Below are 17,027 nucleotides of genomic sequence, written 5' to 3'. Positions count from 1 at the left end.
CTTGCACCATTAGTTCTCGGCCACCCTTGGCTCACCCAACACAACCCCAGAGTTGACTGGGGTCATAACTCTATATCCATGTGGAGTAACAAGTGTCTTGAGTCCTGTTTAGTGTCTGCCTGTTCGTCTGTGTCTGATTCTGTGTTTCTAGAGAAGGCAGTGGATTTGTCTAACGTGCCCGTTGAATACCTCGACCTGAAGGAGGTGTTCAGTAAGTCCCGTGCTGCTTCTCTTCCTCCGCATCGTCCCTATGACTGTGCAATAGAATTATTGCCAGGTGAGTCTCCGCCTAAAGGCAAGTTATATTCACTCTCTGTTCCTGAGAGGGAGGCTATGGAGAGATACATCTCTGATTCTCTGGCATCTGGATTCATTCGTCCTTCCTCTTCTCCAGCGGGGGCGGGGTTCTTCTTTGTGGGGAAGAAGGACGGATCTCTGCGTCCTTGCATTGATTACCGTGGGTTGAATAACATCACAGTGAAGAATACCTATCCCTTACCGTTGATGTCCTCAGCCTTTGAAAGGTTACAGGGAGCATCCGTGTTCACTAAGTTGGATTTACGTAATGCATATAATTTGGTTCGCATAAGGGGGGGGACGAATGGAAGACCGCGTTTAACACCCCCAGAGGGCACTTCGAATATTTGGTCATGCCTTTTGGTCTATCCAACTCCCCAGCGGTTTTCCAGGCACTCGTCAATGACGTGCTGAGAGATATGATTGATCAGTTCATATATGTTTACCTGGATGACATACTGATTTTTTCTTCTTCTCTCCAGGAACACGTTCAGCACGTTAGACGAGTGCTTCAGAGGTTGTTGGAGAATGGACTTTTTGTCAAGGCGGAGAAATGCATTTTTCATGCACAATCCGTTCCATTCCTAGGTTACATCGTCTCGACTGAAGGTATTCGCATGGATCCTGACAAGGTTAAGGCTGTGGTGGATTGGCCAAGCCCAGATTCCCGTAAGGCCCTACAGAGGTTTCTGGGATTCGCCAATTTCTACCGGTGTTTCGTTCGCAACTTTAGTCAGATAGTCGCTCCTCTTACCGCCTTAACCTCCCCCAGAGTGACGTTCAGGTGGTCCGATACAGCCGAGGCTGCATTCGCCAAACTCAAGAGCCGCTTTGTTTCGGCTCCCATCCTCATAGCTCCCGATCCCTCGCGTCAGTTCGTAGTGGAGGTGGACGCTTCAGAGGTGGGGGTAGGTGCGGTACTTTCCCAACGTTCCTCTTCTGACGACAAGATGCACCCTTGTGCGTTCCTTTCCCATCGGTTATCACCTGCGGAACGCAACTACGACATTGGCAACAGAGAGTTGTTGGCAGTGAAGTTAGCACTGGAGGAGTGGCGCCATTGGTTAGAGGGTTCGGGGGTACCTTTTATAGTTTGGACCGATCACAAAAATTTGGAATATATCAGAACCGCCAAGCGACTCAACTCCAGGCAGGCGCGGTGGGCACTCTTTTTCGGACGTTTTGACTTCTCTCTCTCGTATCGCCCGGGTTCCAAGAATGTCAAACCCGATTCCCTTTCTCGCATTTTTGACCATTCCGAACGCCCATCCACTCCCGAGTGCATCCTACCCGGGACCCTAGTGGTATCCACACTCACATGGGAGGTTGAATCGAGGGTCAAAACGGCCTTAGAAGGGGTAACGCCTCCGCCCGGTTGCCCGCCTGATCGGTTGTTTGTGCCGGAGGGGTGTCGGTCCGATGTTATTCGGTGGGAGAATTGCTCCAACGTAGCGTGTCATCCAGGAGTCAGCCGCACTAGCTTTTTGGTTAAGCAATGCTTTTGGTGGCCACTGATGGCTTGTGACATTCACAGTTTTGTCTTGGCTTGCTCGGTTTGTGCCACTGGGAAGACTTCTAATCGACCCCCAGATGGGTTACTCCAACCGCTGTCGGTCCCTTCGAGACCCCGGTCCCACATCGCGCTAGATTTTGTTACCGGCCTCCCGCCCTCCCAGGGCAAGACGGTTGTGTTGACCGTGGTGGACCGGTTCTCGAAGGCGGCTCATTTTATTCCCTTGCCTAAATTACCATCTGCCAAGGAGACAGCGGTAACTGTCGTGGATCACGTCTTTCGCTTACATGGCCTGCCGATGGACGTAGTTTCTGACAGGGGGCCCCAATTTGTGTCCAAGTTTTGGCAAGAGTTTTGTAGGTTACTGGAAGCGAGTGTCAGCCTGTCTTCAGGGTTTCATCCCCAGAGCAACGGTCAAACAGAGAGGGCCAACCAAGATTTGGAGAGAGTGTTGCGATGTTTGGTTTCTAAGAATCCCTCTTCCTGGAGTCAACAACTCTCTATGGTTGAGTACGCTCACAATTCGTTGCCAGTGGCAGCTACGGGTCTCTCTCCGTTTGACTGTAGTTTAGGTTACCAGCCACCTATCTTTCCCAGCACGGAGTCCGAGGTCACTGTTCCTTCCGCTCACGCTTTCATCCAGAGGTGCCGTCACGCATGGAGCAGAGCCCGTGAGACTCTTCTCCGGGTTAGGGCGCGCACCAAGGCTAAGGCCGATCGCCACCGGTTGAAGCCTCCGGTATACGTCGTTGGCCAAAGAGTGTGGCTTTCTACTAAGAACATTCCACTCCGATCCGTTTCGAACAAGCTTGCCCCCAATCTTGCATCCGCCTCTGTATTGTCACAGTCTGTTACTTGAACTCTGTGAAGCATTTGTTTGGGAGGGCATTTCTGAGGCTGGTAACTCTAATAAACTTATCCTCTGAGGTACTTATCCTCTGAGGTAACTCTGGGTCTTCCTTTCCTGTGGCGGTCCTCATGAGAGACAGTTTCATCATAGCGCTTGATGGTTTTTGCGACTGCACTTTTCTGGAAATTTTCCGTATTGACTGACTATCGGGACTTAAAGTAATGATGGACTGTCGTTTCTCATTGCCTATTTGAGCTGTTCTTGCCATAATATGAACTTGGTCTTTTACCAAATTGGGCTATCTTCTGTATACCAACCCTAACTCGTCACAACACAACTGATTGGCTCAAATGCATTAAGAAGGAAACAAATTCCACAAATTAACTTTTATTAACAAGGCACACCTGTTAATTGAAAAGCATTCCAGGTGACAACCTCATGAAGCTGGTTGAGAGAATGCAAAGCGGGTTTCAAGCTGTTATCAAGGCAAAGGGTGACTACTTTGAAGAATCTCAAATATATTTTGATTTGTTTAACACTTTTTTGGTTACTACATGATTCCATATATGTTATTTCATAGTTTCGATGTCTTCACTATTATTCTACAATGTGGAAAATAGTCCAAATTAAGAAAAACCCTTGAATGAGTAGGTGTGTCAACTTTTGGCTGGTACTGTATATGTGTATGTAACAATATAATTCAGCACACAATTAACCAAAATAAACATATAATAAATGTAATCACATTCAACTTCATAGAGGTCCTCAATCAATAATTTAAACTGCCTAAGTGGCACCAGCACATCTAACTATTGTGAACTCTGCATTTGTTCCACAAATTAGGGGCAAAAAAAAAAAATGCAGATTTCCCAAATATGTGGAGACTGACGGGATCTCTAGTATTATCAAGTTTTATTGGTAAAGAGTAATTGCCATTCCTGTTCATCGTGTTAAGTTAACCTTAATTGTTTTTGCATTTTACACATTCTTCACAAATATTAAGATTATGTATTACATGTTATAATAAAGTGGTATCTATCCCAACAATGTGATTTGCAGGCTTTTTGCAACTTGTACACTTCTGTAAGCCTAATTGAAGCTACAAAAATATGAATGTTCAACCATTTGATAACTATACAACAGAACAGATGAATATGTATGGCTAAAATGAACTACTTGAAAGCCATGCCCCTACTTAACTATGCCTCCAGTCTTCTGATCTGATCAGCGGTGCCATATCTCAGTAACACAGCACCAAATAACCCAGCACTAACAACCCACCTTTGCTCTTTTTAAAGAAAACAACTCAACGAAGTGACCCAAGGCCTGCAACCCAGCAGTTGGGTCAACCAAACAACGCCGCCTTTTTCAGGGTGTAGGACAATTATTATGCATGGTGTCACCTACAGTTATTAGTCACCCTGACTTTATATCAACTATTTTATATGGTTAAAGTGCTATTGTAATTATAAACCTGGTCTATCAATAGGCTATAACCGTATCCAAATTGTATATTCATAAGGTTTAAGTTATGCACAGGTAGGGTATTGGTTGATCTTTTTTTTGCCTATCCTGATGTCTATTATGACATTGCGTTTAACTCTGTTTTATTATCAGGGTTTATGACTCAATCGAACTAAATATAGAACAGTGGCCTTTATATAGTTCTGAAATTCAATGGAATATGCTGTTATAAACTGAGCAATACAGGTATAGACCTCGACAGGGCAACTGAGGCACCAATAGCCTGCGCAGCACCATGGACAGTTCCTGATTTAACACAGGAACCCTGCACGCCCATTTATAAAGATTCAGATGACACGGAGGGATGCACTTCCCCTGTGATTTGATTGGTCCAGGGTAAAGGTCTGAAATAACAAAACTGTGCATGTTTGAAATGATAAATAAGTGTTTTGGAGACCCGTTGACAGAGGCTATGGGATACAGATTTCAGGACTGCATATTTCTGTCATTTTGGGGGGCATGCAGTAAGGTTTTACTTTCATCTAATATGTAGTCATTAAATTATTCCAATGGTTTACCCATGCCAATTGAACGGTGGTGCTGGTATATTATCGAGGAAGGGCGGATACAATACCCCACCAATTGTTATTCATACTACTTTCACAGGAAATATACAGCACAATGCAGAATATAACTACCATATTGATGTTGGCTGGCTAGCTCACTCGCTGGGGTTTTCCCTTATGATGGTAGTTGTGGGTTATAGACGCAGCCAGTGAGTGTTTATGCATACACAATATAATTTTCATAAATTAAAAATCTCCCTTACAGAAGTAACATATGTGCCTAGCTCGGTTTGCATACACTGTGGTGTAAGTCCTAAATGGCACATATCGTGGACTACTTTCGACTAGGACTCGTGGTGTTCTGCTCCAGAGTATTAGGGTGCCATTTGGGACTCCGCCATGGAGGCATGTGAATGCCCTTTGACTGCAGCTACCCGTGGCATGGCAGGAAAAACGCTTGTTTTGTCCTTCAGCCTTAAGGTCTGCCTACATTTAATAGGGGGATGTTTGCTCATTTTCACACATATTAAGTTGCTTTGTAATTGTAATAATTTATTAAGAGAATAATATAGTTTACATATGGGCAAAGAAATGTTCACTATCCATCGTGCGTAATAGTGATGCATGAAAAATAATAATCGGGACTAGATTGTCTCGGATGATTTGCCAGACCAAAAGGACTATCCCAAAATAAGTCAAGGTTATTTTGCAACCATGCAGACTGAGGGACTTTAAACCATTGCGAAATCTTACTCAGTTTTGCCTTAAAAACACGTGGTTTGACAGTTTAAGTTATACGTTTACTTTAGATGTTATTTTGACTTATAATTGGATTATTAACCTATAATAGAGATGTTGGTAGGTTAACAGACAATAGTGATAGAAATTGTAGGCTACTCATTCACTTTATTATATAAATAATTGAGTGCTCCTCATGAGATATGCATTATACATTTATCTCAACGCAATTATGTACACTTGAATCACATTGGGAGAGAATTAAACGTTTAAACCTTCGAAATAAAATATAGGATAAGTAACGAACATATTATGAGTAATTTAGTGCCACGCGGTCCTCTAATGGGCTCTAACACCCTCCTACATTGTAAAATGTTTACAAACGATATACAACACACATTGAATTTGAGCATCAGATGCTGCAAATGGCTCTTCTTCACTGATTTGCACATTCATGCAATGGCACAATGAGATGGTGCCTGGTTTGTTCCAAAATGTGCTGCAGATGATTTCGCATGGGGTATGGCCCACGTCAATGTACATGTTTTATATGAAATAATAAATCATTCGTTTTATACAATGAGTATTTTCAGGTGATAGTTAAGCTTTTTATACACAATAAAGGTATTTAGGCTACTTTGCAAGTAAGTATCCTCTGTGTATTGTCCACTTATTCAGCGATATAACATTCCTGATTGTTAAGTAGCCAAGATAGGCTATGTTTTGGGGGAAAATAAAATGTTCAATATTGTGCAGCTTTGCACGAATTGCTGTAAATAATCGCTAAGGCAACAGAGTATAAGCACTTGCCTCTGTATAGATAACGATCTTTCATAAAACGGTTGCATCATATAAACATGACATAAATATTTTATAAAACATAGCATGGAGTTACGTGAAATGAAATAGGAACTAATAATGAATAATGCTGTACAAAATCACCACAAAATTATTCAGGATAGGATAGATCAGTTGTAAAATGCAGGTTGAAAAATATAGAAATATTTATTATATTTTTTTTATTGTCCCAAGTATTTGTTTATAAATTGCATAGTTTTCCAAATTATTGCTTGTGATTTTGTAACATGGATAATCAACACATTCTCAGTATGGTCACCACTATTTCCACAACGTGACCTGTACCATAATGTAGAAGCGAATACAATACAGTACATTAGGTGAAAAAGAATATGTATATGCATCCGCACTTCTAAAGGCAGTAACAACAATAAATACATACAAGCGGATTATAATTGCTATTTTGCATCAGTGGCAAGAGGATACCATATCGTGACGCGCGCTTATCAGTCTTTGATGCACGTTCAATGTATTTACGATTCATGAAATATAGCGTTAAGCTGAGCATTCATGACTCTCTCGTGATGAGTGTGTCCTTCGTACGGCATAATGTTTTCCATCGGTATCTCACACCGCGGCGCAGAGCTCGGGTAAAGGGACGCGTGTCCCTGTGGACCTGCCAGTCCCGCAGCAGCCTGGTAGTGCATGGTAAAGGCGTAGTTCTTTTCGAACTCTGACGAAGGCTCGTGTTTGAAGGAAAAGTTCCCGTTGACACTCAGTGGTGGGCTTAAGGGTCCGTCGAATGATGGACTAGTGCAGTCTGTAAGCGGCAGCGCGGTCTCAAAGAATGGCTCCAGCGCGCTTCCGTATGAATGGGGCTTGACGTGGAAGACGTGGGAGCTGTCCATTGTACCATATGGAGGGCTGGGAAGACCCGGGGTCTGGTAGGAGTATGGATGCGCGGCGAAGGAAGCACTTGCTGGTTGCATATGAGATGGTATCTCCTGTGTCTGCTCCGGGAGGAAAGTTCTGGGGTTGAGCTGGAGACAGCCTGCCACTAGGTTAGTAGTGGGCTGTGACAAGCCCCTACACAAGGCCTGGACAAATGATATGACGTCTGGGCTCTTCCCTGACCGCAGGATCTCTGACAGGGCCCAGATGTAGTTTTTAGCCAGCCGCAGAGTCTCGATTTTTGAGAGCTTTTGGGTTTTGGAGTAACATGGCACAACTTTACGCAAACTCTCCAGCGCGTCGTTGAGTCCGTGCATACGATTCCTTTCCCGCGCGTTCGCCTTGTGGCGCCTCATCTTAAACCTCTGCATCCTGGCTTTTGTCATTTTCTTCTTTTTTGGTCCACGACGTTTAGGCTTTTGATCGTCGCCTTCATCTTCCTCCTCTTCCTCTTCCTCCTCATCATCATCCTCATCCAGTCTGTTTAACCCATCTTCGTCGTCATCCTCGAGGGCCTCGTGCATGGACTCAAGCGCGCCGTTGTTCTTCTCCATATCCTGTTCGTCCTGGGAGCGCTGACATTCGTCAGTCCAGGTCGCAGAATCCTGGGGTTCTGATGACATCATGGTCTGTTCCGTGTAGGATTTAGTCATATTGGAAATCTGTCAATAAAAAAGACAACCGTGAGCAGACTCATTTGAACATCATTTGGTACTTGACGAATAGCCTATTCAATAAGAGTTCGTTTTGGATCATGGGCTACTGGTGCATTGGGCTACTAATCTAAGTCAAACAAAAAAAACTATTTTTGTATCAGATCCAATATTACTTTTGCAATACCGATGATTATATGTGTCATAAAAATTCATAAGAGTTTAAGAGCAAAATGTAGAACATTAATTTGTGGTCAGGATAAACCAAAACATAGGAGCATAATACATCAATTATTCAATTATCACCTAATAGCTTGACATAACAAGTCAATTTGATCAAAATTATTTACAATGACTTATTTTTAAATCTCCAGTTAAATTGAGACATCTGAAATGTCAGAATATCAATCAGAATATCCGAATCACTGTTTCCTTTCTGTAACAGGTGCGAAATGGTCACATCACCTCTCACCTGAGAAGGTTTGTATCAATAAATAATTCAAGCTTGTTCAGAAAACCTTTAACTGCTGAATAATTGTAGCCTGCTTTATGTCAATGTAACATACAAATCACAGCATTCCTTTCACCCAACACATTTGCATAAATAAGTAATTACATTATATGATTGATAAATAAATACCTATGTTTTGCAGAATGATCTTGTTATGACTCTGGCATGCCCCTCCTGAAGTGTGAGGTCCGGTGAATGGACTGTAATGTGGCTGCGCCGACGGATGCTCGTGTTATATAGTGCTGCTGCTGATGCTGCAAGGGACTGGGAGAGAAAGATGAACCTGTATGTCTCTATGGTTGTATCCCTAAAACCATCACCATCGCTTCACCCAATGACTGGCAGGAACAGGCTCCACCCACCCATGGCCTTACTCCCGGCACGCGCCATATGGTCCATCTACGTCAAGCAGAAACGGCCCCAAGCGTCACGTGACACGGTCCCATTCGTATTCGCCAGGGCTCTGTATTCCGCTCCTTTGTGGCCAAAAGAAAGTGGCCATCTGTCGCCAGTTAGGGCCTCCGTGGATCCGTGTGGACCCGCAGGATGGATTAACCCTTTCGAGCATAGGACATATTCAATCACTACTAATACTCAAGCCCAACCCATTCCCCACGTGTGTCCTCTTATAAATGGGTTGATTATGATGTTATTAATCATACATATCATAATTATAGAATAATGTACATTAGTGTATAGAATAATGCACATTAGCCCACTTTGCGGATATTGAAGACATTAAATAGCCTAATACACACGTCAAGTCACCAAGACAAGAATAAGGCCCTTGTTGGCCGTAAAGGTCCCATACTGGCCCTTCATATCTATTTTTCAGCGCATGATATTGCTGTGAGACATTTTATCAAATAAAAGTAGGCTATCCATGGAGAAGACCTAATGCAAGTAATTATATACAATGCAACATTGTAATTACAACAATGAATTTAGACCAACTGCATTACTTTTTTTGTTTTGCTCACTGCTGCCTGCATCCGTGTTTATCTGCAATAGTTGTGTGAAGTGTTATTTTCCCCCATCTCTAGCAGTGCGTGATGTTGATTGGCAACAGTGGTTGTAATGGTCTGGACGGAGCTGGTTGAAGTAATGAACCTGGAGTCTCCCCCTTTTTTCAATCTGCTGGTCGGCACGCGAGTCGCACGCGCACTAACAAAAGCCTGTTTCACAGCTCACTACCCTGATGCAACGTCCAAAATCTGCAGTCTTCTGTTCAATTTACCCCCCCCCCCCCAACAAAATCGACGTGTTGACCGTTGTACAGAAAGACACCGTAACAAGTGGGGGTAACAACAGACAATCAAAACAGAACTGAACCACGAGAGAAATCATTAATATTTAAGCAGAATAGTTATAGAGCTGGACTATAAAATGTGCCCCATATAAATAATGAAAATTACATCATCTGCTACCCAAACTAAAACAATACGGACTGTCTGGTCATTCACAAAATGAGTAATTTATATATTGAGGATAGAATCATTGGTTACTTGCATTTGGTCACATGGAAATGCAACCATAAGCACATAGGGATGAATTATTAATATCTTTAAAGCAGCAATCAGCAGTAGAAAAAATAACAAAGCGACTCTCAGCTGTTGTTTTGGTAAAAAGCTGAGGGATGAGGCTGGAGAAATGTACCACTCTCAAATTCATAGACAGAGCTATGGATGCAAGGACTGACCATCCATGGTTTCAAAATTAAAGTTTTACTTTGTTTACAAACATTGGAGAAAAACAATTTTCTTTTGGGTTCTGATATGGTAGGACAGTTGAACTAAGCTTATGAGACATTTATAAGTTATATTCTTCAAGAATCAATGGGAATATTTTATTTATTTATAAGTCCGTTTAAATAAACCAATTTATACTGAACAAAAATATAAACGCAATATGTAAAATATTGGTCCCATGTTTCATGAAATAAAAGGTCCCACAAATTGTCCATATGCTCAAAAATATTATTTCTCTCAATTTTTGAAAACAAATTTGTTTACAACTCTGTTAGTTAGTATTACACCTTTGCCAACATCCACCTGACAGGTGTGGCATATCAAGAAAACGATTAAACAGAATTATCATTACACAGGTCCACCTTGTGCTGGGGACAATAAAAGGCCACCCTAAAATCTGCAGTTTTATCAAACAACACAATGCCACAGATGTCTCAAGTTTTGAAGGAGCGTGCAGTTGGCATGCTGACTGCAGGAATGTCCACCAGAGCTGTTACCAGAGAATTGGATGTGCATTTCTCTACCATAAGCCTCTTTCGACCTCGTTTTAGAGAATTTGGCAGTACGTCCAACCAGCCTCACAACCGCAGACCACGTGTAATGACACCAGCCCAGGATCTCCATATCCGGCTTCTTTATCCACTGGATTGTCTGAGACCAGCCACACATACAGCTGATGAAACTGAGGAGTATTTCTGTCTGTAATAAAGCCCTTTTGTGGGGAAAAATGGGGCTGGCTCACAAGTGGTGGGCCTATGCCCTCCCAGGCCCACGCATGGCTGCCCAGTCTGTTAAAATCCATAGATTAGGGCCTAATTTATTTATTTAAATCGACTGATTTCCTTACATGAACTGTAACTCAGGAAAATCGTTCAAATTGTTGCATGTTGTGTCTATATTTTTGTTCAGTATATGTATATATATCCTACAGTAGCCTAGGCCTGCTGATGGATAATTGTATTCATGTATTCATGGATGACAAGAAAAGCCAGGCTTTTCTCTGTGTTCATAAGAGTTACCACAAGTCGCAAAAAAAAACAGGAGCTGCCTCCACTATTCCAGCAACATTTCAACTTCAACATTTCAACATCATCAAATCACCTACACTTAGTAGGTGACATCCGAAATGCGAAACAGTAGGTGACATCCGAAACAGTGACATCCGAAATGGTCTATCACTCTATCATAAAATACAAACGTTTATTTTTTGTTGTCCTAGGCTACCTGGCTAAAATGCTTGTTTGCTAGTCTAACTACCTTTCATGGGCAATGTTAGCTAGTTAAAATTAGCCTTCTACATCTAGCTACATTGAACTTCCATCCTCTGAAGCCAGGGGCACAATGTATGAATTAATGGCTGGATCAGAATCCACATTATAATCAAATCAAACTTTGTTTGTTACATGCACCGAATACAACAAGTGTAGACCTTACCGTGAAATGCTAACTTACAAGCCCTTAAAGCCCTTAACCAGCAATGCAGCTCAAGAAGAGTTAAGGAAATATTTAACAAATAAACAAAAGTAAAAACATTTAAATAATAAAAAGTAACACAATAACATAACAATAACGAGGCTATATACAAGGGGTACCGGTATCAAGTCAGTGTGCAGGGGTACAGGTTAGATGAGGCAATTTTTACATGTAGGTAGGGGTGAAGTGGCTATGCATAGATAATAAACAGCAAGTAGCAGCAGTGTACAAAACAAGTGTGTGTGTGGGGGGGGGTCAATATAATAGTTCAGTGGCTATTTGATTAATTGTTCAGCAGTCTTATGGCTTGGGGGTAGAAACTGTTAAGGAGCCTTTTGGTCCTAGACTTGACGCTCCGGTACTGCTTGCCGTGTGGTAGCAGAGAAAACAATCTATGACTTGGGTGACTGGAGTCTCTGACAATTTTATGGGCTTTCCTCTGACACCGCGTATTATATAGGTCCTGTACTGCAGGAAGCTTGGCTCCAGTGATGTACTGGGCCGTACGCACTACCCTCTGTAGTGCCTTATGTTCAGATGCAGAGCAGTTGCCATACCAGGCGGTGATGCAACAGGTCAGGATGCTCTCGATGGTGCAGCTGTAGAACTTTATGAGGATCTGGGAACCCATGTAAAATCTTTTCAGTCTCCTGGGGGGGTAAAAGATTTTGTCTTGGCCTTTTCACGACTGTCTTAGTGTGTTTGGACCATGAAAATTTGTTGGTGATGTGCACACCAAGGAACTTGAAACTCTCGACCTGCTCCACTACAGCCCCGTTGATGTTAATGGGGGCCTGTTCGGCCTGTCTTTTCCTGTAGTCCACAATCAGCTCCTTTGTCTTGCTCATATTGAGGAAGAGGTTATTGTCCTGGCACCAGACTGCCAGGTCTCTGACCTCCTCTCTATAGGCTGTCTTATCATTGTTTGTGATCAGGCCTACCACTGTTGTGTTGTCAGCAAACTTCATGATGGTGTTGGAGTTGTGTTTGGCCATGCAGTCGTGGGTGAACAGGGAATACAGGAGGAGACTAAGTACACTCCCCTGAGGGGCCCCAGTGTTGAGGATCAGCGTGGCAGATGTGCTGTTGCCACCCTTACCCCCTGGGGGTGGCCCGTCAGGAAGTTGCAGAGGAAAGTGTTTAGTCCCAGGGTCTTTAGCTTAGTGATGAGCTTCGTGGGTGCTATGGTGTTGAACTCTGAGCTGTAGTCAATGAACAGCATTCTCACATAGGTGTTCCTTTTGTCCAGGTGGGAAAGGGCAGTGTGGAGTGTGATTGAGAATGCCTCATCTGTGGATCTGTTGGGGCGGTATGCGAATTGGAGTGGGTCTAGGGTATCTAGGAGGATGCCGTTGATGTGAGTCATGACCAGCCTTTCAAAGCACTTCATGGCTACCAACGTGAGTGCTATGGGCGGTAATCATTTAGGCAGGTTACCTTCGCTTCCTTGGGCACAGGGACTATGATGGTCTGCTTGAAACATGTAGTTAGGGAGAGGTTGAAAATTTAATTGAAGACACTTGCCAGTTGATCAGCGCATGCTTTGAGTACACGTCCTGGAAATCCATCTGGCCCCGCGGCTTTGTGAATGTTGACCTGTTTAAAGGTCTTGCTCACATTGGCTACCGAGAACGTTATCACACAGTAATCCAGAACAGCTGGTGCTCTCGCACATGCTTCAGTGTTGCTTGCCTCGAAGCAAGCATAAAAGGCATTCAGCTCGTCACTGGGCAGCTCGCATCTGGGTTTCCCTTTCTAGACCACAATAGTTTTCAAGCTCTGCCACATCCGACGAGTGTCAGAGCCGGTGTAGTAGGATTCAATCTTAATCCGGTATTGATCCTTTGCTTGTTTGATGGTTCGTCTGAGGGCATAGCGGAATTTCTTATAAGTGTCCAGATTAATGTCCCGCTCCTTGAAAACGGCAGCACTAGCCTTTAGCTCGATGTGGATGTAGCCTATAATCCATGGCTTCTGGTTGGGATATATGTACGGTCACTTTGGGGATGATGTCGTCAATGCACTTATTGATAAAGCTGATGACTGAGATGGTGTACTCCCCAATGCCATTGGATGAAACCCGGAACATTTTCCTGTCAGTGCTAGCAAAACAGTCCTGTAGCGTAGCATCCGCATCATCTGACCACTTCCATATTGAGCGAGTCACTGGTACGTACTGCTTTAGTTTTTGCTTGTGGTCTACAGCTTGTTGACAAAAAGACACACACCCACCCCTCGTCTTACCAGACGTAGCTTCTCTGTTCTGCCAGTGCATGGAAATCACTCCAGTTCTATATTATCCATGTTGTTCGTCAGCCACAAATCGGTGAAACATAAGATATTACAGTTCTTAATGTCCCGTTGGTAGGATATTCGTAATAGTAGGTTATCAATTTTGTTTTCCAATGATTGCATGTTAGCAAGTAGAATGGATGGCAGTGGGAGTTTACTCGCTCGTATACGGAATCTCAGAAGTCAGCCCGATCTGCATCCTCTTTTCCTCCGTCTTTTCTTCACGCAAATGACGGGGATCTGGGCCTGTTCCCGGGAGAGCAGTATATCCTTCTCGTCGCACTTGTTAAAGAAAAAAGCTTATTTCAGTTCTTGGTGAGTCGGAGACGGTAGCAGCAACATAATGTACAAAATAGTTTTTTTTAAAGTTACAAACAACTAAAAAAACGAACAAAATAGCACAATTGGTTAGAAGCATGTAAAACGTCAGCCATCCTCTTCTGCGCCATTTTAACAGTATGGAGAATTGCCCAGTATGGAGAATTAAGTAAACCACAAGTCCAAATCCCAATTTCCATCCATGGCAAACTTAGGAAAGGGACAATTTTAGCTAGCTAGGTAAACACTGGAAAACAACACAATCAGATGCAACAATTCAAGTTTTTTTTCTGTCAATGACATATGCTCTCAATGCGATTTAGTAGGAGTGACGCCAAATCCAAACTGGCACAGCAGGACCATTCACAGTTTAGCTCACTCACTTTAGCTCAATGCTGATTGGCTATTATGTTATACTTTCTTTATCAAGGGAGGACAAATCCTCGCTGGCTTCCCTTGCATTCAATGCTACGGGCAGCAACAATCTCCATCAAAATGCCTAAAGTTAAACTCCATAGTGTCTGACACCCCAAGAAAAACACTTTCACACAGTTTGCTCGGCTCTGAATCATCCCCGTGGGTCCATATTTAACAGGGTCTTTTAAAATTGCCCTGTTGAGTAGCACAGAGCACGGCTCCGCTTGGTGAACTAGGTAATCTTCAAGTGGCCACAGAACCTGATCCCCTCGAAGTACTGCCTGAGAGAGAAGCAGGGAACACCTTATCTTGATTCTTTCATAACACCAGGGTAAATTGTGTTGGTCGAAAGTACCCTGCTAGAATGCTAGAAGAAGGTCCATCACACATTTTCCCAGACTATATATTTCTATGACCATGTAAACTGTGGTAGAAGACGGTTGAGATTTTCAACACCGCCCACAGCACTTCAACACCGCCAAAGAAGGGTTTCCCAAACTCGGTTCTGTCCCCCTGCTGGCTATTTGAATCGGCTGTGTAGTGCTGGGGCAAAAACCCTAACGTGGGCTGCTCTAAAGGGGGAAAACAACAACTAAACGAAACAATTTGTTTGAGTGTTTTACAGACCGTTATTACTAACTTAGGCCTCAATAATACACTGTAAGACCTGACTTTTTGGGTCAGCCCCGAATATTTTGCACTGCTGCGATGGTGTAAAAAAAATGCTGTCAACTGAGTGAGACATTTAAGCTGTGGTTAGAGCTGAAACTCCCGAAGTCACCCAACGGTTATAATCAGAGTGTAGTGCCACTTCCACGCTCAGCCACTTCTCAGAATGGTGCTATGTCTTGCAAGATTACTTAATGATTCATTAGTATTTTACATAACAAAACGAATTCCAAAAACACCACTTAATTTCTTATGACAATTTAGGATTTTTCTCATGGGAATATAATTTAACAGCAGGTGCCGTAGTCTAAAATGTGCTTTGAATGAAACAAAATGCAGGTGGCTGTGTTCAACTCCATCTGCTCTAAAATTCGATGGAACAGTAGTTAGGCTACTTAGCCTACATCATTCAAGAAGATCGAAATGCATATTCACATGAAACAGATTGGGATCCAATGGTTGGCATGCATTCAGCATGGACATTTTACCTGTAAAGTGTGAAGAAGTATTATTCATGATTGACAGTGATGACGGCCTAATTTGTAATAAGGTAGGCCTAATCTGGTGTTTTAGGATTGAAAAAATATAAAATTTTAATTGAGCCACTTATGTGTAGGCATATGGAATCGTGCATGTAGGTCTATTGTATGTATATTCTACAATGATTTTATAGCCTACAATAGGCTACATGTAGGTACCAACTTTCATTCAGAAATGATGATGTAATAATAATACAAACTTGTGCTCTGTTAGGCTACCTAAAAGATAGCACTACACCACTGGTTATAATAAATGTAAAGCAATTGCCATGTGTAGTCAACTGATAGTTCCAGCTATGTTTTGATTAGGACAGGATCCTTGCTGCTTTGAGACAAGCCTTGATAAGCCAATCAATGTCAGATTGTTGTTTGCACTGAATCTCCTATTTGGATTTTTTAGTTACAATTATGCTGGGAAATGTTAGCTAAGTCGAGGTGAGTGCTAGTGATCATTAGTCTAGCAATTGAAAGCAATGCACACACACACACACACACACACACACACACACACACACACACACACACACACACACACACACACACACACACACACACACACACACACACACACACACACACACACACACACACACACACACACACACACACACACACACACACACACACACACACACACACACACACACACACACACACACACACACACACATTAGGCCTACAGCCTACCTGATGAGCTTCCCTGATGTTTTCCTGAACTTTCCAATAACTTTCTGCATTTCACTTAGTCTACTGATGTGAATCCACTTTTACACCTTTCCTATAGGCTATCAAGTAATTTTGACATATTTTCTTGGCTTCATTGATTTACTGCATTTATTATCTTGTAAGTGTAGGCAAGGCTACTTGCTGATAGATTATTTTAAATATTATTGTAACAGTAGGCCTACCTACACAATAATATCCTATTTGGTTACTGACCACAATCTATTCAATTAATAACAAGAAGCGTTGATTATTTGGCCTTAGGGAGAGAGAGCACAGCGTACGGAATTAAACATAGCACCGCAGGAAGCAACACAATCTCACATTCAATTCGTGCATATATGTACATAATGCATTTCAGCAAATTTCGTGCGTTTTCAGGAAGAGGTGCTGGAAGTGCCGCAGATAAATTGAAATACATTTGCCAAATTATATAATTACTTCTGTCTCTACAGAAATACATGAAATCATTGCAAATACTACACCATAGAGCATAATTTAGCCACA

At 42.6% G+C, this 17,027-nt stretch overlaps 1 protein-coding gene across 1 annotated transcript; it reads right to left on the bottom strand.

Moving 5' to 3' along the window:
* Positions 1 to 3,557: 3,557 nt before the first annotated feature.
* Positions 3,558 to 8,643, bottom strand: LOC124046934 (neurogenic differentiation factor 1-like). The gene is made up of 2 exons (XM_046367693.1): positions 8,471 to 8,643; positions 3,558 to 7,839 (listed from the first exon to the last, which is right to left on the bottom strand). Exon 2 carries the CDS (start codon positions 7,828 to 7,830, stop codon positions 6,760 to 6,762), a length of 1,071 nt encoding a protein of 356 aa, XP_046223649.1. The 5' UTR covers positions 7,831 to 7,839; positions 8,471 to 8,643; the 3' UTR covers positions 3,558 to 6,759.
* Between the last annotated feature and the right edge of the window lie 8,384 nt (positions 8,644 to 17,027).

Source organism: Oncorhynchus gorbuscha, linkage group LG01 (assembly GCF_021184085.1).
Source record: "Oncorhynchus gorbuscha isolate QuinsamMale2020 ecotype Even-year linkage group LG01, OgorEven_v1.0, whole genome shotgun sequence".
Classification (NCBI taxonomy): domain Eukaryota; kingdom Metazoa; phylum Chordata; class Actinopteri; order Salmoniformes; family Salmonidae; genus Oncorhynchus; species Oncorhynchus gorbuscha.
This window is presented reverse-complemented; position numbering and strand designations above follow the sequence as displayed.

What these genes read in the sequence shown, in the direction of transcription:
- LOC124046934 (XM_046367693.1), bottom strand. Translation starts at nt 7,830, where the DNA reads ATGACTAAATCCTACACGGAACAGACCATGATGTCATCAGAACCCCAG.